This window comes from Hipposideros armiger, unplaced genomic scaffold (genome assembly GCF_001890085.2).
Source record: "Hipposideros armiger isolate ML-2016 unplaced genomic scaffold, ASM189008v1 scaffold_191, whole genome shotgun sequence".
Classification (NCBI taxonomy): Eukaryota; Metazoa; Chordata; class Mammalia; order Chiroptera; family Hipposideridae; genus Hipposideros; species Hipposideros armiger.
The window spans coordinates 1,683,814-1,706,803 of record NW_017731541.1 but is presented as its reverse complement, the minus strand read 5'-3'; the positions used below and the strand labels follow the sequence as shown (position 1 = coordinate 1,706,803).

The 22,990-nt window shown below is 52.3% G+C and overlaps 1 protein-coding gene across 2 annotated transcripts in view; it reads left to right on the top strand.

The window, feature by feature from the left end:
- COBL (cordon-bleu WH2 repeat protein) overlaps positions 1-22,990 on the top strand; it is a 126,497-nt gene that overhangs the window by 37,869 nt on the left and 65,638 nt on the right. For both annotated transcript variants that reach the window (XM_019652994.1, XM_019652993.1), the window contains exon 7: positions 16,774-16,959. In XM_019652994.1, the coding sequence (XP_019508539.1) occupies positions 16,774-16,959 (186 nt within the window). The remainder of the gene's footprint in view (positions 1-16,773; positions 16,960-22,990) is intronic.

Genomic DNA, 22,990 nt, shown 5'->3' with positions numbered 1-22,990 from the left:
CACAGGAATCCTGCCTTTAGAAACCTATCCCAAAACTCACTGGCAAAGATCTAAAACAATTTCTGTGCAAAGGAAGCTGTTTTTTTTGCGGCGATGCTTGTCACAGCAAGAGGTGGAGGCAGCTGGCGCGCCCTGGGCAGGGGGTTGGTGGTGCATTCTGGAGTGTAGGCGTCATGTGACCTGAGTTCCAATCCTGCCCTGTCATGAACTGTGACATTTTGAGCAAATCGTAAAATGCACACAAAGGGTCAGAAGGAGCCTTTTCTGTGCCTCGTCTCTTCTCTTGATTAAAAAAAAAAAAACAACTTCTATACATTTGACCCATCTAGTTTGTCAACATGAGCTTCATCAGATGCCACTACATTACTTACTACTGCAAAGTTAAAAAAAAAAAGGCTTTTGGTCAATGATAAAAAAAAAAATCACTGCCTTAATTTTTAAAAAATTGAAAATCGTCTGGGGATGTTTTTCCATTTGCCTTGAAATGCTCTGTCAGCACCGTCTTTGCCTCTTGTGGGTGGAAAGAGCTGCTCACGGAAGTGCTGTCCGTACCCAGAGCCCAATACGTTCCTCATTCAGGCTGAGGTTGCCCCACCGAGTGGCCGGGCCCGATGGAGGCAGCTGCAGCACTGAGGTCCTGCACTCAGGAGCCCGGACGTTTATAGGGACGTCCACCAGTAAAGCGACGCCTTTGGGGAAATTATTAACAGCTAAGTTGTAGAGCAAATTTCATAATGCGTCACTTCTGCCACCAGGGGGCAGTGCTTGCACAAGCACCGCAAGTCCTGCGGACACTCCATGGTCCTGGCCTGGGAAAGCCAGAATGCACTGCTTTTGGAGTTTTCACAAATAGCGAGCAAGAAAGTATGTGCCGAGGGCTGAGGCACGTGTCTGCAACGCACAACTAATTGTTATTATAAGTCGATTTTGGCGAGCGATTTTAGAAGTATAGCTTGCACCTTTTGAAAGTGTTTTATATTCAAAATTAGAAAGTAAATAGCATCGGGGAAGTTTTACAGGTGGATGTCTGCAGTCCAGCATGAATCCTTGCCAACTCTGCTACGCGTGCAGTTGTGCTTTTTTTCATCGAGCGCCACGCATTTTACAGCTTGCCCTGGGGCATCATGGCCTCTTCGTGTTTTAAAGGTTGTGGGATCTTCCAGGAAGAGGGCAAAACACCGGTTTGTGTTTGCTTGCACAGGGATGAGCTGGCGGTTTGCACCTGACAAAGTTGCGTCCCTCTGCCCCATTACTCGCTGCTTTTCTCTGGGGTGATAAATGACATGATGGCCATCTTTGTCCCCACAGATCTTCATTTGGGGGGTTTTTCTTATGATAGAGGCTTGCAAAGGTATTAGGGACTCAAAATCAAACCCTGGAAAGGAAATAGAGCCTACAGTGTAATTTAGAAAAATGATCTTAAGGTTCTCTGCATATCTGGTTGCCCCTTAAACAGGTTTTAAAGTTTTCATATCGCACGCTCTGCAGTGCAGTTCTGGAAACTATCAGAGGAAGGTTTTGTTCTGAAAGCTTCAGTGAGTTTTTTTTTTCCCCCAAAGCACTTGATTCATACGGTGAGAAGAATATGTAAGTAGACCCTGAACAGTTGGTTGACAGTGCCTAATGCCAATCCCTAGTTCTCAAAGAAGAAATATACGCCTTTAACCTGTTGGCTGAACATTTAATGTTTGTAGGGACGAGAGGTAGAAAATGTTCCTTTCAAAATACTGATTTTCCCTATGTTGCCTTAAAACGTGAGTATCTATATTTTTTTTGTTGTCTATATTTATTTTGTGACCCCCCTGCTCTCCAGCAGACACGTATACGTATAAAGCTGCCTGCACACAGGTTGGTTGTGTGAGTGGCATGTACGTCGATTCCGACACCAGGGGGCAGTGCGAAACAGAGCCTGCCTCCCTCAGTGTCTTTCCTGTCTTGGAAGTGGCAGCTGTCATCCCAGTGGCTTAGACCTAAGCCCCTGCGTCCCCTTTGCCTCCCGTGATCTCCCACACGCCACATGCGATGGTCCACCCTGTGTCCCGTCTGCACACTGGTGCCGTCCCCCTGGGACTCCCAGCAGCGCCCACGGCCGCGCTGCTTCGGGTCCTGCCTTGTGTGCTTAGCAGCCAGAGCGCAGCTTCCGGAAGGTGCATCGTGTAAGGTGGACGCCCCCCTGCTCAGAGGGCCGGCCTCACCTCCCGGGCGACAGCAAGGCCTCCCGCCTCCCAGCCGCTCCCCGACCTCCCCCGTCCCGGGGACACCCTCCCCCTCTCCAGACATGCTTTCCTGGAGCCTCAGCGAGACTGTGGAAACCGGAAGCTGCTGCTCAGCTGGAGTTGCCCCACACAGTGGCTTTGCCCTGGGTAGTTCCTTTCAAATGACCTTGGAATCGTTGTCCCAAATGTGCTGCATAGCTTTTTGTGAATTTCTAAGAAATGCAGCAAATGCAGATGAAGCTTGCTGTGTAGCCCTAACCTACCCCAGGGGTCGACCCTTCTGAAGGTTTTATATTTTTTAAAATGTAGTGAATGGGAATATGCCCATGAACAGTGCACGGTGTTTCTGTATGTTTTAACTGGGTATGTAATGATGTGTTTTCTAAAGTTGAATCGTAATTTACAGAATAAGAACAGTGAATGTTGGAAAAAATAGGGAAGGAAGGAAGGAAGGAAGGAAGGAAGGAAGGAAGGACGGACGGACAGGGAGAAGAGCTCAGTGCTTCCCCTGAAACGACAGCACACAGCGACCCCCTTGCTCTCCGCTGGCCCCTCCCTGGTCACTCACCTGGAGGCTCTGCTGCAGGAGACACAGGGACGGGATACAGGGGACCAGGGCTAGCCCTGCATTCAGGAAAGACAGGCGCAGGGCACCCCTCAGGGGCGCTGCTCAGGCTCCATGTGCGTAGGCATCGGGGGCCTTGTGAGAGTTCAGATTCAGGGAACCCCGGGATGGGGGAGGGGGACCTGCGATTCGGTGGCTCTCGCGCCCCCAGGTGAAGTCGATGCTGCAGGAACCGAGGCGAGAGCCGTGCAGTTAGGCTTGGAGAGGCACACAGACCCCCGCGGGGCAGCCGCCCTGCGTGGGAGGGGCACACAGACCCCCGCGGGGCAGCCGCCCTGCGTGGGAGGGGCACACAGACCCCCGCGGGGCAGCCGTCCTGCGTGGGAGGGGCAGGCTCAGCGGGGACCCTCCAGGTGGGGGATGTGGGGACAGGCAGGCCTGGTAGTGTCGCCAGCAGGGGACAGCCACACGGGCTGTTTCTGGTCATTGTCCTAGCGTGTGTGTATGCACATATGTGTATTGTCCATGGCAGTGTTTAAGGCCTCTCGGTTGGGAACACGTATATCCAGAAATAGACCACAGATGGCTCACCAATTCTCACTATTTGACCCTCCAACTGGGGTGAGAAGGCTCCGAGCTTTCTTCTGATCCCATGGTCAGAATGATGCCACGTTTGCGTGGCTGAGAACCTCTGCTGTCCCTGATGACAGATTATGGGTCTGTAACAGCGTTGTAAGAGTCACTCTTTTGAACAATGGCCTTCAATAAGGCCCACAAGTGACATTTCCTGCCGGGTGACTCGAGGAGCCTGGCATCTCCTTTTGGAGGAGACACTGAGATCAATTCTCAGGAAGGGACGCCTCAGATATTTGGGCACTGAGCTGCAGACAGAGAGAATGTGATCAATTGGGACACTAACCACTGCATGGACACTCTGAGGAGATAAAAAAGGAAGAAAAACCAAGAGCAATGGAAAAGTGAAGGGCTAGCTCTGCCTCCCTGGCTTAAAAACTATATTTATACGTTATATAGATTATATATATATATATATAGATTATATATATATATATAGATTATATATATATATATATATATTTATTTATATATATATATATACACACACACACACACACACAATCAGAGTATTTTGGCTGAACTATAAGAACACACACATTATTGGTTGCCAGGGACCCCCAGAACTCACCTCGTGTCCACTCGTGGTCCCGTGCCCCGAAAGCTCTCCCTGGGATGTCCTTCTAGCCTTTGAGTATCATGGTGTACTTCATTATTTTCTATTATTCATGTCAGCCTTTCCTGCGATGCCACTGACATCTCTGTGACTGATGCAGTTGTAGCGTGCGTTCATTCCAATTAGAACTTTCGAACAGGAGTATATTTTGTCCTGAAATGATACGATATGTGAGTTAGAGGTGGTGAGTAAACCAGCCAGCTCCTCACAGCACTGCTCCACCTGTGGAAAGGAGCAGCCTCGGCCGGCTCCGTCGGGGAGCCGGTGGTGAGGTTACCCAGCATGTTGGCTGTGCCTCCCCGGGTGACGCTCAGCCAGGCATGAGCCAAGCCTGCGGGTCCCTTTCTGAGTCCTGTGTGAACCGAGGAAGATGGGACGCCTCCCCACTGCTTTCTGATGGTCTGATTGGTTTCCAGTTTGTCTCAGAGCTTGTAGCTGCTCTTGACGGAGATTCCAGGGCTGGCTGGACCTTGGTGCAGGTCAGCTGTCACTTACCCCAGGTGTGCGTCCTTCCTCACGCTGCATGGTTTCATTCAGATGCCATATCCTGAAGGGGGCACTCTGAGCTCTTAACAACGCTTATGTCTCTTAAAAAATTGGAACATCTGTTTTCTACCGTGTTCTACTTTCTGAGCCATGTCCACCACTAGTCAATCTCCTGTGGAGACTGAGTGAGTGGGCAGGCAGCCCTGCCATCGGTGACAGCAGTTCTTCTGCTGGCGTTTGGTTTCTGACCCACAGTGTCTAGAGGAGACACGTCTGTACCTTGTGGGCACAGCAGCACAGCGGACTCACAGGCCACCCACAGGAAGACCGTTCATTGCAGGTGGCACAGAAGGCGACAGGCAACATTTATAGAGAGCTTGGCTGTCTGTCATGCAGGCTGCAGGACTTGGCAGACATGACGGTTTGGGTGAGATGTTGCACAGGGACCGCGGCTCCGGTGAGACCGGACCCCACAGTAGTTCATGTGGGAACAAGCTGACAACTAGGTGACGTCAAGAGGGACATGCTGTGCTGTGAGACCTGCCTTCTGTCTGCTTAATGTCAGCACAGCCCTCACTAGACAGACCCAGCTGCTTTGGCCTTGAGGTGATTAGACCAGTGTTGGGAGGCGCTGCTGGTGCTGAGTCGGGGTGGGGGTGGGGAGGTGGGGGCTGGGGCCTCCAGCTTCTGAGGAAGCCACTCTTTCCCAACCAAAAAGCCGTCTGATCCATCTGGGAGGAGTTTGCAGGTGGGCTTATCCTGGGTGAGAGGTTGGCTTCCCAGCCTTAAGACCCTCTCATTTGGGGAAAACAGAGCACTCTCTCCAAAAGCTAGTGCCCCTTTGGGACAGAAGGGGACATGTGACCCTTTGAGCTTGTTGTCTCTGTCCAGCCCTGAGCAGCCACTGGTGGCCTTCATCCGCATAATGACAGCAGCCACTGTCGGCTTCTGGAAGTGGCCACATGGCTTTGTCACCCTGGTATCACTGTCCAAGCAGAAAGATGGCCAGCTGAAGTTTCTACTCCCTCCTGGACGATGGCAGAATGACCCCTCCCCAGTTTCTCCAGGAAATGTGAACTGTATGCCGGGGACAATCAAAATACAGGAAGAAGAACAGGGCCACTTAAAGTAGTTGTAACAATCTGTGTCGGCGCTGTTGGGGTGCTTCCTTTCTGGGGAACAGAACTCTTGAGTCATGGGGAGTTCTGGGGTTCACTGCTGGTGCTTATCGTGGTGCGGGGTGAGTACAGACCCGCCAGTGCCTTTCTTTTCGTGGTGGATCAGCGATCCGGGCTCCTGTGCTGAGGCACCAGTAGAGGGCAGGGTCTGCTCAGCAGATGACGCCCGGGCGCACAGGCGCGCCTGCTCCGCGCATTTCAGCACCTGTGGCTTCTGTGGAAGCGAAGAGTACTTGGTTCTCTGTGTGTGCAAACGTGCACAGGCGCGCACACACACACACACACACGTGCTGAAGTTCCTCCCTGGAGACCGCCAGCTGCCACCATTTTTAATGGACCTAAAGAGAACGCGAGGTGGTTTAAAGGAAGTGAAGATTTTTGTATGTTTCCCAGACACGCTGGGAAAAGTAGTGAAACCAATTTGTCAGTGGCTCAAATCTGTGAAAATGCAAGCCCACCCAACGCCCTAGAAACAAGCAGAAAAAGCAGGTGATTCGCTCCTTTCGGCCAGGCTGTGGATGCTGGTACCGTGAGAGCGGAGCCGGCGTGGGGAGGGCGCGCTTGTGCTGCGACTCCTGCGGGCCGGGCCGGGCCGTGACTGGGGGGAGGCCGGGCGCCTGGACACGGCCGTCCGTGACCCCGCAGCGGGGGACGCTCCGTGCAGCTCCTGCCACTGCTGTGGGGGGACATGGTCGTAACCGTGGTCTTCAGAGCTGGGCGTTCGCGGGCTCCGGCGGCGGTCAGACGAGCGCTGCTCGGGGGGCGGGCCCTGCGTGTGACTGACGCGCGGGGTGGAGCGAGCAGCCGGCCAATGGCGGGCCGGTGCGGCCGTGGCCGGGCGCCCGGAGGCGGGCGTGTTGGCAGAGCCGACGCGGGGAGTGTGAGGTTTGTCTCGGGACTCGGGAGAACGAGCCAGGAACAGGAGCCGAGGTTTCTGCCTTAGACTTGCACTTGCAGACTTGAGTATTTACAATGCTAAGAGAGGGCAGGAGCGAGTTGCCGTATGTGTGTGTGTGTGTTTATGCGCGCGCACACCATGGGTGGGGGCTGGGACGCTGCCCAGCAAGGCATCTCCCAGGACGGGGTGCTGCAGGCCCGCTCCCCTCCCCTCAGCCCTCCTTGGTCTCTCGCGCGCCTCTTTCTGGAGCTGCTGGGTGTGGATCTGAGACAGGCATGGGCTGGACCAGGACAGCCCCGGTTGGAGAAGGATTCCCACTCCCAGTGGGCGGGTTTCCAGGGAAGGGCTGTGGAGAGCCAGAGGGTGCTGCCGTTGGCCAGGAAAGACAGAGGCCGGAGCGAAACCTCGCGCGTGCTTCCGGAATCTCTGGGCCAAGGTCGCAGAAGCAGTGGCATCTGAGAGAGAGAATGAAGAGAAACGGGGCTCCAGTAGGCAGGTCAGGAGGGTACCCAACCTTGGTAAGAGGGGGCATTGAAGAGCACCCACACTTTTCCTTAAAGCTAGGAGAGCTGCACCTCACAATCCAGCTGAAAGAGAATTGGATGGGAACAGGAGCCAAAGCAGAGCCTAAATTCTGCAGGAGCAAGAAAAGAAGAGACGCTGACTATCCGTTTCCTTCTGCTGCCCCACATCACTGCAGCTGCCCCCCGCTGTTGTGCCCAATGACCGGCTCAGTGAGGTTAAGGGGGCTTTTGCTGCCCCAGGATGCGGAGGGCTTTGGGGGAAGGCCGAGGGCAGGCTGGCCGAGGGCAGGCTGCGGGAATGTTGTACGGGGACCCCAGTCTGCCTGGGAAGCCGTGTCCATTCACCTGTCGGTCCCCCAGAGCCAGCCACCTGCTGCGGGCTGCTGAGTGGTGACTCTCCTCTGAGTGGCAAAACCCCTTCTGTCCCCTCCTCAGTACCCCATGTCATGTGCTGCACAGGGACTCCTGGCCTGGACAGAAGGTCCACCTGTGGGTTTGGGGAACAGGTGCCCCACTATCTCTCCATTACCCACACAGAAAGACGAGAGAGCCACACCTGTCCTAGGATTGCAAGCATGTCAACGGCGACGTCTGCTTTCCGGGTTTCTCATGAACTGTAGAAATTGTGTGTGATAACTGTGGTGCTGATTCGCCGTTCCTCCTGGCTGCTTCGCATTGAGCTGGGAAGATTGAACAGGACACCGCTGACCTCCACTGATGTCCTCTCCGTGTCACCTGCCTTCAGCTGGGAAATCTGCGTCTCTGTCCCAGGGCCCTCCTTCCACCTCTGCTGCTTCCCCAGCCTCTGGGCTGGTGCCACTCCTGTGCCCTGGCACCTGCTGCTCCCCTGCTGTTACCTCTTTTTATTTTGTAAATGGGAGAATATCAGAAGAGCTATAACATCTTAGCCCTGAAGGCCGGGAGTGCAGGAAGAGCTGGGGCAACATGAGAAGATCACAGTAAGAACTTAAAGGAACCTGCGAAGGACCTTACAGGTGACCTTCACAGTGACCTTGAGATGGGAGCGCGCTGAGATCCCCTCCCTGTGGCCATGCTGACATCCACTGGATCAGCGGTGTGTCCTTTGGGGCAGGGGTGAGGCTACTGGTAATTTCTCAACAGTAAAGACCAACAGTTTATGGATGATTTGCTTAGATAAGAACAGGGTGTTCTCTAGAAAGACACCGCCATGCACTTTCTGATGTACTTTTCCAAGGCGAAGGCTGAGGGGTGGCGCTGCAGCTCCTGTGTACATGTCGCCCGTGGAGGTTCATCACGCACCTGAGCACCAGCCACCACAGAGGCCAGGCCAGTAAAAATGTTGATGGTTGACGCTTGAAGGCTCTGTCCAAAGAAATAAGGACAAATGAGCCACCTCTGACCTGGGCAGGTGTGTGGTGCTTGGTGGTGGAGGCCCTGGACCCATGGTTCTTACCCTTGACTTTGAAAAGCAGGTGCCCCTGACAGGTCAGCCGGTGTCACACTTAACTAGAGAATGCAGATCCAAACCACAGCACGGCACAACTCCACACCCACTAAGATGGCCCAAGTTGTTTTTGTTTAAAGGATAATAACAAGTGTTGGCAAGGATGTGGCGAAATTGGAATCCTTGTCCATTGCAGGTGGGAAAGTAAAACGGTGCAGCTGCTGCAGAAGGCAGTTTGGCTGTTCCTCAAAACATTCAACAGAAAATGTTACCATGTGACCCAGCGGTTCGGCTCCTAGGTTCCCTTAGGGACTGAAAACAGGCTTTCAAGCAAAACCTTGTTCACAGATATTCCTAGCAGCTCTGATCGCAGAAGCTAAGAGGTGAAAACCACCCAGATGCCCATCAGCAGATGAGTGGACAAGCCGTCCACACGAAGGAATCGTCTTTGGCCGTAACAGGAAAGGAAGTGCCAACCATGTCACAGCAGGGCTGAACCCTGACGTGATGATGTTGAGTGAAAGGAGCCAGAAACAAAAACCATTCATGTTAAATTCCATTTATACGGAATGTCCAGAGTAGGTACATCCATAGGGTCAGAGAGTGCGTGGGTGTCTTTCGGACTGGGAAGTGGCCACTCGGCAGGTACAGGGTCTCCTTTTAGGGAGAGGAAAATGTTCTGGACTAGATGGTGGTGATGGCTGGATGACCTGTGAGTGGGCCTAATGCCTCGGAGTTCACACTTTTAAGTGGATAAGATGGGGCGGTGACATGCAGTGAGTTTGGCAGCCCCTGTCCCAGAGCCAGCCTGCCTGGCTCTACCACTCACTGGTGGGACCTTGGTGAAGCCTCCCTCTATGCCTCAGTTTCCTTACCTGTGAAATGGGGATGCTATTACGTACCTCAGAGAGTTATTCCAAGTTTCTCCTTATTGCCCAGCCCCCGGGATTAGATTTCTTCCATCACCAGCTCATCCTTGACCTCTGGCCCCAGCAGGTGTCAGCTCAGACGACCTTCTAGGCAAGGAGACCACCCTTCTCTGTGTGTCCAGGACAGTGCCCAAAATGCTGTTTTTCCCCATGTTTTTACCAATTTGGTGTTTTTCTTAAACCTCTCGGATAATAGTGCCGTTTTGGATCATCAGTTTTGTGGTCCCTCTTCTGTAACGTGATCACTGTGGACCATAGATGTCTTTGCAGATAAGAGAGGAATGTTTTGAAAGACACCTTGGAGAGTCAGCTGGATTAATCCAGAGAGAGACACTTGAACCCCAACTGTGTTTCTTGCTTCTTAAAAATGCCATCCTGCTTTTTCTGAAGGTTAATTTTGCCGGGAGACAAATGTAATCAGCTGAATTTTTCCACCTAAGGACTTAGTTACCAAGAGTTACAGAGAAGCCTTCCTGATTTGACACAGGTATCGGAAACAACCCGGTTTCCTGCGAAGAGACTTGCCATTTTTTGTTTCTTTATCAGGTAGAGTCATCTTGGCAGTCAGCTCTGAGACCTGCCCACTACAGCTTCCAGCAGCGTTCTCATTTCCTTTCCATGGAACATGTGGTGTTTACATGTCAGGTCACAGGAGACGCCTGAGGTAGCTCGGAATCCGTTTGTCCTAAGCGTGGCCACGTATGGAACCTTACTCCTGACGAGCTATAGTGAACTACACTTACAAGACAGATTCAAAACATGCCCCCATGGGAATTGCAGAAAATTTTGTATGCACGTTTGAGAGGGGAAACTTTTAGATTTCTTTGTTATTAGGGTTTGATTGTTTATAGGAATTAGAACCTTTTCCCCCAAAATTAATTGTACCTCAAGCCAGGTGAAATCTCACCTTTGCCATAGCGGACCACACACACACACACACACACACACACACACACACACACACACTGTACAGGTTTAGGCATTTTTCTCATCGCTCTCAGCCTGATTGCTCCCCATAAGCCCCACGTGCAGCCCATCCCCGGTCCCCTTCACGCTTCTAATCCCTGCCCTTCTAACTGCATTGCACAGTCTGGCTTACCTTCCGAATTTACCGTCATCCCGCCTGTCTGTGATGCTCTGCCCTCTCTTTCCTCCTCCACACCCTGTCACACCTGGATTGTCTGCTTGCTCACACAGGGCCCGCTGGGCTTGGAGCTCAACCCCAGGACCCCACGGGCGTGACACGCTCCCCACAGACCCATGGCACACTCCCCGCGGGTGCCCTGCTCTCCGACAGGACGGCAGCCTTCCCGAGGGCAGACGGCAATATTATGCATCTGTGAACAGCACAGATGTTCATTTACTTTTAATTCCCAAGTTCTCCAGGAATTTCTGGCTTTCTGTTGGGTTGTCGGAAAAATCATGACGCATTTTTGCATCAAAAAACATAGAAAAAATACATCATGACTTTCCTGACAACCCAATAAAATTGCAATATTAAAGTTGCCCAATGTCAATAATCGGCATGTTCCAATCATTCAGAGGCCTGCTAACAGCCTTGCCTTTACAATGGCACCACAGAAAGCTTACGGGATTGTACCCCCCACCCCCACCCCCAAGGGCTTTGCTGAGTTTTGTTAAGAGAAAATCAAACTACCAGTTGGATATTCCTTTGCTCATTTTAAGAAAAGCTCCTGCCAGGAGAGAAACAATCCAACGTTGTTTTGATGTTTATAACTGTCAGAGAGTTTATGTGACATCATATTTTGATGGCTGAAATATCTATCCAGACCAAGTAGCTTCTGCAACTTTTATTCTTCTAAGGAAATGCTGTCTGTCTGACATTCCCGTGAGGGGACTTGGCCAAGAGAAGGCTCAGCTCTCACTTGTCTCACATGATAGAAACTAGAGTCTTGATGCCCATCGTGGGGATTAGTTCACGGCAAGCTGGTATGGTCCATGCCCCTGGGTTGGCCATTCATTCTGAGTGACGCAAGGTTTCCGAGGTGCCAGCAGACAGCGCGCTTTGGCTGAGCCATCCAGCTCGGAGCGTGTCTGGCAGGCGGGCTGTGCCCCGAGGACAGCATGCAGCAAGCGTTCTCCCGGGCAGGGAGCTTGGCCTGACCCCTCGCCCAGGACCGTGCCGGCCTCCGCGGAATGAGAAGCAGTGTTCTCGCCTTTCTCACCAGAAAACGTCAGGGGCTTTGATGGATCTGGGCTGCTCTGCCCAGCGGATCGCCCTGAGCGTGGGTAGGACAGTGTGTCTGTGTCTTGTGGGGCCTGGTCATGTGGCCCTGCCAAAGCCTGTGTCAGAAGACAAGGTGTGTGGAGAACGGGTCTTCCAGAATCCTCTCCCACTTGATTCTTTGACAAAGCATTAGGAAAAAAAAAAGAAAAAGAAAGGAAAAAAGAGAAGAAAAGTACTGAAGCCTTTCAACAGGGAGCAGCACGGCTGGAGGAGGGGGGAGCACAGAGGGGTCCGGGCACTGAGTCCACTTTAATTCGCCCCCTAAGTGGCTCAGCTCATCATCCTGTGCCCGTTTTCTCACCATTAAAAAAAAATTTAAGTTAAAATTGTCATACCCACTAATTATAATATGCATTTATTTAATTTTAACTAATTTTGATTGATAAGCATAACTTTTTTGAAAGTGTATGTGAAAACATTTTAGTTTTTTTTATTTTTTATATTTACTTTCAGTTATGTTTTTAATGATATATTTAAATTTTGTACCCTTGAAGACAGTAACATTTTTTTAAAAATTGATATCATTCGTCTCCATAGAGCACAACTATTTGAAAATGATTATTTTAGTGATTTCACTTACATGAAAGCCAAAAATAATTTTTTGTGAAGTAAACCTATGTTAGGAATAAAAAAATTAACAAACAAAAAAACCCTCTAAAATCATGCCATCCTAGAAGTAAGTACCTGATTTAATTTCGAAGAGTCTGTAGTGGCAGTACTGTTGGTGGTATTTGATACTCAGGGTAACCAAAATATTTTCCTCAATCTTTAAACAACAAACTCTATCGGAATTCCTCACTAACGAGGTCAAGAGATCACTTGGATTTTGGTCACATAGCCGGGCCTCACATGACAGGGTCTTCTTTGCCAGAACAGACAGCTTTGAGCAATGGGAAAAGCATCACTCCTCATCCTTGCTGTTTTTGATTCAGTTCACCTTGAGCAGAAGGGTTTCGGTACAGCGTTCCCCCATTTGTCTCTACAAGCACCTTCTCCTCGGGGTCCCTATGTCCTTCCCTTTGTGGACAGGACCGCAGCCCCAGCCCGAGTGGCGAGGTGCGTGCTTGTGAACTGGACGGGTGCCTGAAGGACTGGAGCGAAGAACACACCTGGCCACTGTGCTCGCTTGAAAGAGGAACTGACCTCAGATGTGGCTCCTTGCCCAGTACTGACCTCTGGTCCAGCATAAGTGAGGGAGTGGGGAGACACCCGGCTTTATGCAGTGCTGGGGGCCCCAGCACTACCATAGGGAAACCCAGGCCTCCCAGGGTCCTCCTCAGGGCTAGTGGAGAGCCGGACTGTCACAGCGAGGCCCCTGGTGCTGCATTAACGGCCCTGACTGGGTTGTGGGCAGAACCGGTTCCAGAGGCCAAGGTGAAGGCCGCCCATCCACCTGGGAGCTCAGGGCTTCTGTGGGGCCAGATTCCTGGGTTCGCCCCTGGGTCCTGCAGCTCCCTGCAGAGAATCTGGGCTTGTTCCGCCCAGCAGTGTGGTCAGACACAGGGAGAACAGGACGTATTCTGTCCGAGTCTAGTCTAGTCTATCCTGTAGGGCTACCACTGGGCCTGCGATGCACAGCGTCTAGGCTTGTCACCATCTGACTGTCCCTGCAGCTGACATCAGCCTGTCTGGCACAGGCTGACAGCCCACAGCCTGAGGTCCCCGGAGGCCTGAGACATGAAGGTTGTGGTGGCTCTGTTCTCTCTCCTCTCTAAGACCCAATTCATTGCCTGTCCTCAGGAGAAAGACTCCTGAGAAATCCTGGTCAGACTGGGGTAGCCAAAGCCTGTGGGTGTGGGTGCCAGCCTGAGAGAGAGCGTGAGTTCTCCCCTTCAACAAAAGGACTTGGGAGTTCAAAGAAAACAGTGTTGACCAGTTTGGATAGGAACAGGGAACCAAATCTCTCTGGCAGGCAAGCCCTGGTCAGTCCCTGGGAACTTTGCCACTTTGTAGCAGGAGAGAACCCTGGAACTGGCATGGCAGGACCTGGGCCTGCTGCCTCCCCCCAGGCTGTGTGCATTAACTCTCGGCTTCCCACATTACTTACTGTTGATGTGAGTCAGCGTTGCAAAGGCCGTCTGATTTTAAGGGTATTTTCCACCCAGCTTATCTTGTGGGCTGTTTGCTGCCTCCTGTGCACAATTCCCAGAAGTGGGACGAGAGGAAGATAGGAGTCAAACCACAGCCATCCTCTGAGCAGCCCGAGCATTTGGGTGGAAGGTGGGGAGTCGCTGCTGGGCGTGGGGCTGAGGGACACGGGCGGCGGGTGCTGCACTCGGCCTGGCTGTGCCTGCGCGGGGTGCTGGGGGGCTGTCCGTGGGCTGTGGAGAGCAGGTCTGGGCTGAAAGACCCGTGTCAACATGCGGCTGTGTTCTGGAGACAGACCATGGGCTGTGAGAAGCGCACTGTCTGGGGTGGCAGGTGGCAGACCTGGAAGGGGGGCTGGGCTGGGTCAGCTGTGGGCCTCCGGCCTCCTGCTCGGGCCTCTCACTGGGGCCCCAACGAGGTCGTTCTTACTGAGACTACTTAGCAGAGAAGAAGGAAGCTAGAGGGGACACCTCCAATGTGACACAAACATGTTCGGTGCTGACAGCGACTTTGACAGAAGGCACTTGCCCTGTTTGAAAGATGACTTGTTCCCACCGTGAGGTCCCTGCCTGTGTGTGTGCATCGTGGGGGCTGTCGGGAGAACCAAGGGCGATTCCCACCTCAAGGAGGTGACAACCCGGGATGTCAGAACGCCACGGAGGCAATATGATTACAGATTTAAAGCCTGCGATCAATCCACCGTGGACGGCCTGGAAAGTGCTTTGCAGGGGGGCTTCCGCACAGAGCTTCAGAAAGTGCTCGGGAGCATTGAAAGGACAGACAGGAAGCCTTCGCAGTGCCGGGCGATGGGTCAGGCGCGCCCAGCTGTGGACGAGAGGCCCTGGAAGCTGCGGTCTCTGGACAGGGTGGCATGCGGAGATGCAGTGGAAGGCATTCTCGTGGGCGTGTGTTTACGGGATGGGAAAGGGGCCCCGCATGCTGAGAGGTGACCACGTCAGCGTGGTGTGTGTCTCTCCCTCGTGTTTCACAAGCCCTAGCAAACCTCCACCCCACATGTTTGCATCCACTTGCATTTGGGGGTGTGAGCGAGCCAGCCAAGGAAACCCCTCCACAGCTTGACGTGGATTCGCCCAGCCCCACTCTGATTTGCATCACTTACCTTCTGGACTCTGCTTTGTTAAGTACATGCCCCTCCTGTGTCCTCATGTCCTCACGGTTGCGACGGAGGTAGATGGAAGACAGAGGAAATATGTAACAGAGTTCACTTTGCGTTAGCTTATTTCCACAGTAGTGGGTCCAATGTCTGCAGAGCTCAAGGGCTGGGGGGAACATTTATATGTTTTCTTTACCTTTTTCCATGGGAGCTTAGAAGGCATTGACCGATTTTCTGGGTGTCCGGCTATTTCCTGTAGAGCCCTTACCTGTTTCCTACAGGAACTTGCATTTGATGACCGGGTATCTGTGATGCTCAGCATCTCACAGGAAGCACAAACTGATGTAAAATTAACCTCAGGGCTTGTTTCTGACCTTTGACATTCATATTTAAGTTCCAGAAAACCTGAGTCTCAAAAAATGCTCTCAGGGAACAGAATGACAGTGCTGTAACTGGCAGAGCAGAATAGAATTTGAGTCTGAGCACAGGTGACACTGGCTGCAGCTGAATGTGATGGGTCCTCCTTACACATTTATTTTAAATATGCAGAACCATTGTTCACGTGAAAGCATTTCCATGAGCTCATTATGTAACATGTGGGAGTGGAGTTGCCCAGGGGTCTCTCACCCATTCGTTCACTCTCCTCCACATACCAGGAGCTGTTAGGGGCTGGGACAGGCATTAGGTGGAAACAACATACTCATTGCCCCATGGGCCCCAAGTTTGGTGGGGGAGAAACAAGCCAATATAGAATAACCACCCAGTTGGCCCCCACACACTGTGCTGAGAACCCTCTGAAGGTCTTTCATAGGCAGTAACCCATTTAGTTCCTTCCCATGACCATTTTGTGGTGTAGGTACTGGTGTTTACCCCAGGTGTGCGGGAGATAAACTGAGGCAGAAAATAATCACAGACCTGGCCCGAGGTCACGCAGCTTATGGATGGCACAGCCAGGAATCGCTCCCAGGCAGCGTGTCTGCATCATCTGTGGGCTCACCTCTCCCTGCACTGGTCTCAGTGTGGAAGGCTCTTGTGCGCTGGGCACCATGCTGGGGAGGCCACCCGGGCAGGGCCGGGGAGGAGCCAGACAGACGGGCAGGGCCGGGGAGATGGTGCCCCGGGGCGGCTGTGGGCTCCATTGCGTTTGTAATGTGAAATTAGAACGCGAGTTCTCCAAACGCTCCATCTGCACAAACACTCTTAGGACTTTACGAAGCAGACCAGAGGCAGGAAGGATTGAAAAAATGTGTGTGCCCTTTAGTCGGCTCCCCAGGGAGAAACGTCATTAACTGGGTGCTGCATTGCACTTAATTTGAGTTTGCTTGTGTCTGCCGCAAAGTGCTGCCTTCAGCTGTCACACAAAGTCTGCGCAGCACGTCCATTATTCCTCTCGTTTTGCCCACTTTCTGGAAGTTAAAAGGAAAGTGGGACCTTCTTCTCTGTGAGAAACGTGCTTCTTGATCTGTTGCTCCCTGTTTTCGGCATCGCAGGGCTCGCCCTGATGACAGAGTCAAGCTCTAAGGAGACTAGTTCACGCCCGCAGCTTGGTGGAGGACAGTAAATGATGCCAACGGGTCAGCGTTCTCCTTAGAGGTTTTGGAAGTCGGCCATTCCCTTTATGATTAAGGAAACAAACCTTATATCAGGACTCTGTCATGTGATGTCCTCTACGATGATTTTCCCGGGAAAGTGAAAATAAGGGTTTTGCACAGGCCGTTCCAGCCTGACGGTGACATGAGGACAGGGGGAACCTGGACAGACGGTTTGCCACTTGCTTTGCAGGACCGAGCGTTCATACACAGGGAGGGCGTCTCGCTGTGATGACATTTCATGTCTGTCTCTCCCCCCACAGGGCTGCTTGACGACGCCAAACTCCCCGTCTGTGAATTCCCGCTCCATTACGCTGGGTCCATCCGTCTCACTGAGCAACATCTCAGGGGTGTCCTCGGTCAGGTCGGACATGAAGAAGCGCCGAGCCCCTCCCCCGCCACCCCTGCTCGGGGCCGGGCCGCCTGCACAAGACAAGACATCGGAGAAGGTAGGGACTGGGTACTACTCGGGCCATGTGTCTTTAAGGCACCAGGGAATTCTCTGGAAGCTTCCCGTGGACACCCTGATCCTTTAAATCTGTGGCTTTGGCCAGGAGCGTGTAGGGTGAGGTAAAGGCGACGTGCCACACTGCTTCGGTTATGCGAGGCAGGAAACCATCTTTGTGCCTTTAGTCCTTCAAATCCGATGCATGTGGATTAACATTTATTTTTAGCATTGAAATTTTGGGTGTTGTCGTGATCACATGACGAGAGAATTGCACGGTGAGGTCATTGAGAAGCCTGGAGTTTGTGTAGGACACGGATGATGTGTCATGAAACATTCATGCTCCAGATAACCCCGGCTCACGGACAGGAGGAGATTTGGGCCTGCTGACCTGCTTTCTGTGTGAAAGAGCATTTGTGTGGGGAGACGTCTTTGCAGAGCCTCGTTTTCTCATGTTCATCTGACAGCCACGTCGTGCCTTTGCAAGGGCTTGTCACTACACGCTGACCGGGAAGCGCCTGTGTCCCCAGCAGCTGGCGTCTCCATTTGGGCTTTTTCCCTTCGCCTCCCTGCTGGCGTTTTAAAACATGATTGGAGATATCTGCTCACTTTCCAGGGGACAGGACATGCTCTGGCAGTAACCCCTCTTTTCATGGCTTGGAGAGTGACACTCTAAAGAATGGTAAGCACCGTGTTTCTTCTCCGAGCCCGTCCTCGTTAGGGTGGACAATGGCAGGGACAGCGCCCACGCGCGGCGGGGGGACCTTGCGGTGGGCTGCTGTGGAAGCCGAGTTCTCCCGGGCACAGCGACGTGAACGTGAGGGTGCGTGTCCTACATTAAGCTGACACGGTCCCCAGGGCCCTGTGCCCCAGCTTCCTGGCCCACATGACACCACGGACGGAACATGTACACAAAGCATGTTGGTGTGGGACGTGCATGCAAAACCCCATCAGCGTGTCAGACGTGCCCTCCGCCCAGAGATGTGGTCCTTTCCCGATTGTAATGGGCTTATCCAGAGTGGGTCAGGTCCGCTCGAGTGGGAAAAAGCCCAGTAAGTAGAGAATTGGAAACTCTGAATGAAAACTAAATAGTACCCGATACCCCACAAAACGAACAGGGCCCCCTCTCAGGCGGTGAAAACTTTTTACTGAAATCTGCTTTATTTGGCAAAGAATGACTGGAGAAATTGGCTCACAAGAACCGTCCCCTTTTTTGAAGCATGTAAGCGGCATATGGGTTAGATTTAAGCATTTGTTATGAACACGCTTTGGGTTTTTTTGTTTTGTTTTGTTTTGTTTTTCTTGTTAAATGAAAGCTCTTTTGCTGTTTACTGATTTCTGGGAAAGGAACCCAAAAATGTATTGTCGTCGTCGTTGGGGAAGAGCGTCAATTCCTTCTTTGTGAACTTCCTTCCATAGAAAGATAAGATGTTTGTTTGGAAAGCCTTATTTCTGTGCGACTGTTACCAACACCAGTATCCTGAGTGAGGAGAGGTTTATGTTCAAGGACCTGACTAGTTTCTAAGAAAATGAGAATACTTAGGTTTTCATGCTTTAAAAGACTTCTTTTCTTATCAACTAGTATTAAAAATTCAGGATTGACTTACTCAGGTGGTAGGGGCAGAATAATTCCAGCCATCTTCTAGTTCATCTGAAACTTTTTAAAAATGTCACCTTTGTGTCTGTATTGGTCATCTGATTATATACTCATAATTTGATTATTAGTATTTGTTATTTCTAAAAACACTTTTCAAAGAAATTTTCTGATGAAAGAAATGGCTGGTGTCCTCGTGCAAGGCCACTATCAGAGAACCTGAGTAAGATGACACATTAGTCATCTAGTCATCAAGATGAGTGAAGTGACACATGATCTTCCAGGAGACAGCACAGTCTCTGTGTCACACCTGCGCCTCCCTTCCCAGAATCCTCAGTGTGGTTTCAATTCCATTGGAACATCCGGACGGAAGTGACACATGCTAAGTCAGTATTTCTCAGACTTGAGTGGCATCGGAATCACCCCAAAGGCTTGTGAAAGCACATTTTCCTTGGCTCTGTGATGAGAGTTTCAGATTCAGTAGGTGTGGGCGGGGCCTGGGAATTTGCATTTCATCAGGTTCCCAGGGGAACCCCATTTTGAGAAGCACCCCTCCATAGCCTGCAGCCACCCTGACCTGCCCAATCTGAATTTGGACCAATCACCTGTGAGAGACTCACTCAGTGTAAATATTTTTCTTAGATGTGGCTAGTTTCTTCAGTAGGAGAAAGCTACGTAAAAGTGAAGGAATCTGTGCTATGCAATACTCATTGTGTATAGTTAGCTGAGGCCTACAGTTGTATGTTAAGACAAATAAATGGCTCTGCCTTCTCGCCGGGACCCAGGGGCGCTCATGGGACGGGACAGAGGAACTGCCGGCTGGGCAAGGACCTTTCGTGGTCTTCCATCTCCCAGCTCCCCCCCGCCCTCCCCCCGCGTGCCCCAAGCTGAGACGGCCCCTGCCTGTCCTCGGCCCTGACTCATGGCTGGCATTCTTGCTGCACCTGTGTTTGGGGTCAGAGCCCCTTCAGATCCCGAGTTTCCAAGGAGACTGATGGAAGTGAAAAAACACCGATTTCAGAATTTATAGGCAAATGGCTAATGAATTGCTTTGCTCACGGAGCCAACTTACAACTGGTGGCAACTCTGGACAGTACCTGCCAAATGTGCTCCTCACGATGGGAAAAGAACTGAAAGGAGCCCCGGGAAGTGGGGGCCTCTGCCTGACGCCAGCACTGGACGTGGCCGTCGTGGCGCCCGTGTGCCCTGCGGAGCTGGGCTGCTGCCCAGGACAGGGCCCCCCGGGTGTGGTCCAGCCCTTAGCAGGGCGCTGCTGTCACAGCGTCCCCGTCCTGGTGAGGAAGAACAGGATGGGGCACGTGGCACAGACACTGAGCGGGCGCCGGGCCCTGCGGCTGCGGGAGGGGCCGGAGCTGCAGCCCGACCGCAGGCTGGACCTGCCGTGAGTGCGCTTGTCACCTGCGCAGGGCCTCGCAGCCTGGTGATGAAATGGGAGGATGTGAACAGACGCACACAAGGTGTTACAGCTCCTGTGTCCCCTCCCGGCCGCTTCCCGCTCTGCGTGTGTGCAGTGCCTTTCCGTGACCCAGGTTTCTGCCCCTTGGCCCTTGTGTATCCTGCTAAACTCCCCTCAGTCAGTTTGGTTTCCCAATATCTCTGAATCATGCTTCTTCAAAATAACACACACACACACACACACACACGTGTGTGTGTGTGTGTGTATCACACTTTATTCGCCATTTGTAAAAATGAATTGCCTAATTTAACCCCCACAACCATCCGGGCACGTTTGCTGATTATGATGTCCCTTCTTCAGCTGAGTTGGGGAAACTGAGTCTCAGGCCGGGCTGCAGGGCACGTCAGGGACCGTGCAGCCGATCCCAGCCAAGCTCTCTGCCCTCCAGGCCCCCTGGCACCGGCCCGCACGCCACTCTCCTCCTAAGCAGAGAGGCCGGACTGTCCCTTCTTCACCTGCAGAATAGATGACACAAAGCTCGGTTTAGAGATGGGACACGTTCCCACTGTGAGTTTGCAGGACACGGAAACAAACCTTGGTGAGGAAGGGTATCACATCCAGGTGGGTTCCTGAGGTTCCTGGGGTTTCTGAGCTCAGAGTTTGAATATACTTCAGATCACACTCCCGACTGGAGGCCGGGACTCTTCTGGGTGTGGCTGACATTTTCCCATGCCCATTCTGCCACCTGGACCAGCACACGCTGCTGTCGTGGAGACCGTGGGAGAACCCAGCTCCCTCCCACTTGGCAGTGCCGTGCCTGCTGGGACGGTCCAGAGCAGTGCAGGGGTGGCCCTTTCCCACAGAGGAGCTGAGTGACCCAGGTCACCCTTCCGCCCTCCAGGTTACCCTGCAGTGAAGCCCCTGTGTCCTCCTGCAGCCCAGTGGCCCCTCCTCCTTCGTAGACAGGAAGGGCGTCTCCATCCCACTGGCTCCCCCGCCAGACCTTTTGGTCTCTTCTGGGCCTGTTGTGGATGTTTCTTTCTTCGGAAAATTCAGGAGTCTTACTAGAATGAAAGACCTTTCAAGCACCCTCTCCCCCAGCAGTGCCCCCACCGCTGCTTTTCTTGTCCCAAGCAGGATGTAACAAGTGACTTCCTGTCGAAAGAAAATGCGTTTTCCCAGCTGCACCCTCCGCTTTAGCGGGATACAAATTCTCCTTGCTGTGTTCCCTGCTATTTTGGTTTCCTTCAAGATAAAAACAGAACCGCTTCCTCAGGCACCGGCCACCCTGTGCTTTTTGGTTGAGGGTGGGGGTCGGACTCACTCGTCCCCTCTTATGTCTTGTCTCTCTCTCTTGGGGTGACGGGCCATTCCGAGACACCTTGACTCAGAATACATTGTACGGTGCTGTGATTTTCCAGTTTGGTATCTTTGTAGCAGCGACGCACGTTTTCAGCTCTTCTCGGAGCAGAGGGCAGTAACATGACATTATGTAGAGGGACTGCCAGTAACACAGTTCAGCAAGAGCCATTGCACGCATCTCCTGTCCCCACAGCCTCGGGCGCACAGCCTGTAATTGTCACCCGCTTGGCTGACTCCCTAGCTTGTAGAGTCTGACGCCATCTCTCTGTGAGTAGGTCGTGTCAGGGTTGAGTTGAATGAGAGGACACTTAGCTGGTGTCTGAGGATTACTGGTGGTGTGGAAACACCGCCCCACACACATTGGAACCGGGGGCAGAACGCTCAGCAAGGCCGGCTTCTCCTGAGGCCTCTGCTCTGGGCTTGTAGACGGCCGCCTCCTTGCTGTCTTCCCATGGCCTCGCCTGTGTGAGCGTATCCTTCTGTCTCTTCCTCTTCTGTAAGGAAGCCAGCCCTGTTGGAGCAGGGTCTGCCTCAAGGCTTCATTTTATCTTCCTCACCTCTTAAACCCCTAACTCCAAGTCCAACCACATCCGAGGTCCTGGGGTGAGGGCCTCAGCATGTGCCTTTGGGGGACAAAGTTTCAGTCCATAACAAAGTTTCTGCTTATGTGCAAAGCAGTGGCCTTGGCCATGAGGAATTCAAGGATGAATAATTTCAGTCCTTTAAAAGCCCTTAATATTTGACTGGAGCAGACAATTTCTGCCCCCACAATACCAGAGAATGGCCCTCGCATGGGTAGATTATGGAGAATGGACCCAATCAAGCAGCAGTGATCCCACCCATGGAAGGTGCTGGTGCAGTCTTGCTTTTTATGATCCTACCTCACCCCCATTCCAGAGAAACTGTCATTGTGATCGTATCAGGGATCAGAGACCAGACTGGGTGAAGCTGTTACTTATAAATTCTTTCCAGGTCACAGGTCATGGATTGAGTCCTAGGGGAGAAAGATTACATCCTGGCCAGCAGTGTTTTCATTGTTAAGTCATGTAGGGATGGAAGCCACGGTGTCAGACCAGTTACACGTAGAAACACAGTCACTCCCCATGGCTGCTGGGCCCAGAAGAGCATCCTCTAACTCTCAGCTAACTGGGCCCAAGTTCAGAATAAGAGTAATTGTGATGACCCAGCAGCGGTTCATTTCTTGCTGTGTCTCGGGGACTATGTGAAGACCTGACATACATCACCTTCTTTAAGTTAATCTCTGCAGTATGCTTATGAAGTCCAAGTAGGTGCTGTTCTCACCTCCATCACACCAATGCAGACACCAAGGTTACCAAGGGCAAGTGAGGTCACAGGGCTGCCAACACCTTTCCTGCATGCAGCTGTCATGCATGGGTGCTGACTGGGATCAGAGGGGACCCTCTGGCCCTCAGGTGGCAGCGTGCAGGACTAGCAGATGTGCAGGCCTGAATCTCCGCTCTGCAGCTTGTGTGGGAGCTGATATGGGTGAGGTGGGAGCTGGTGCTGGTGCATAACGCCCCGTCTGCTCCATGGTCTCCTTTGATACAGAGGTTCTCAATGGAGAGGATGTTTGACATGGAATAGCTCACTTGTTTACTCATCATTGCCTGGGAAGTCATGTGTGAGCCATTGGAGAATCAA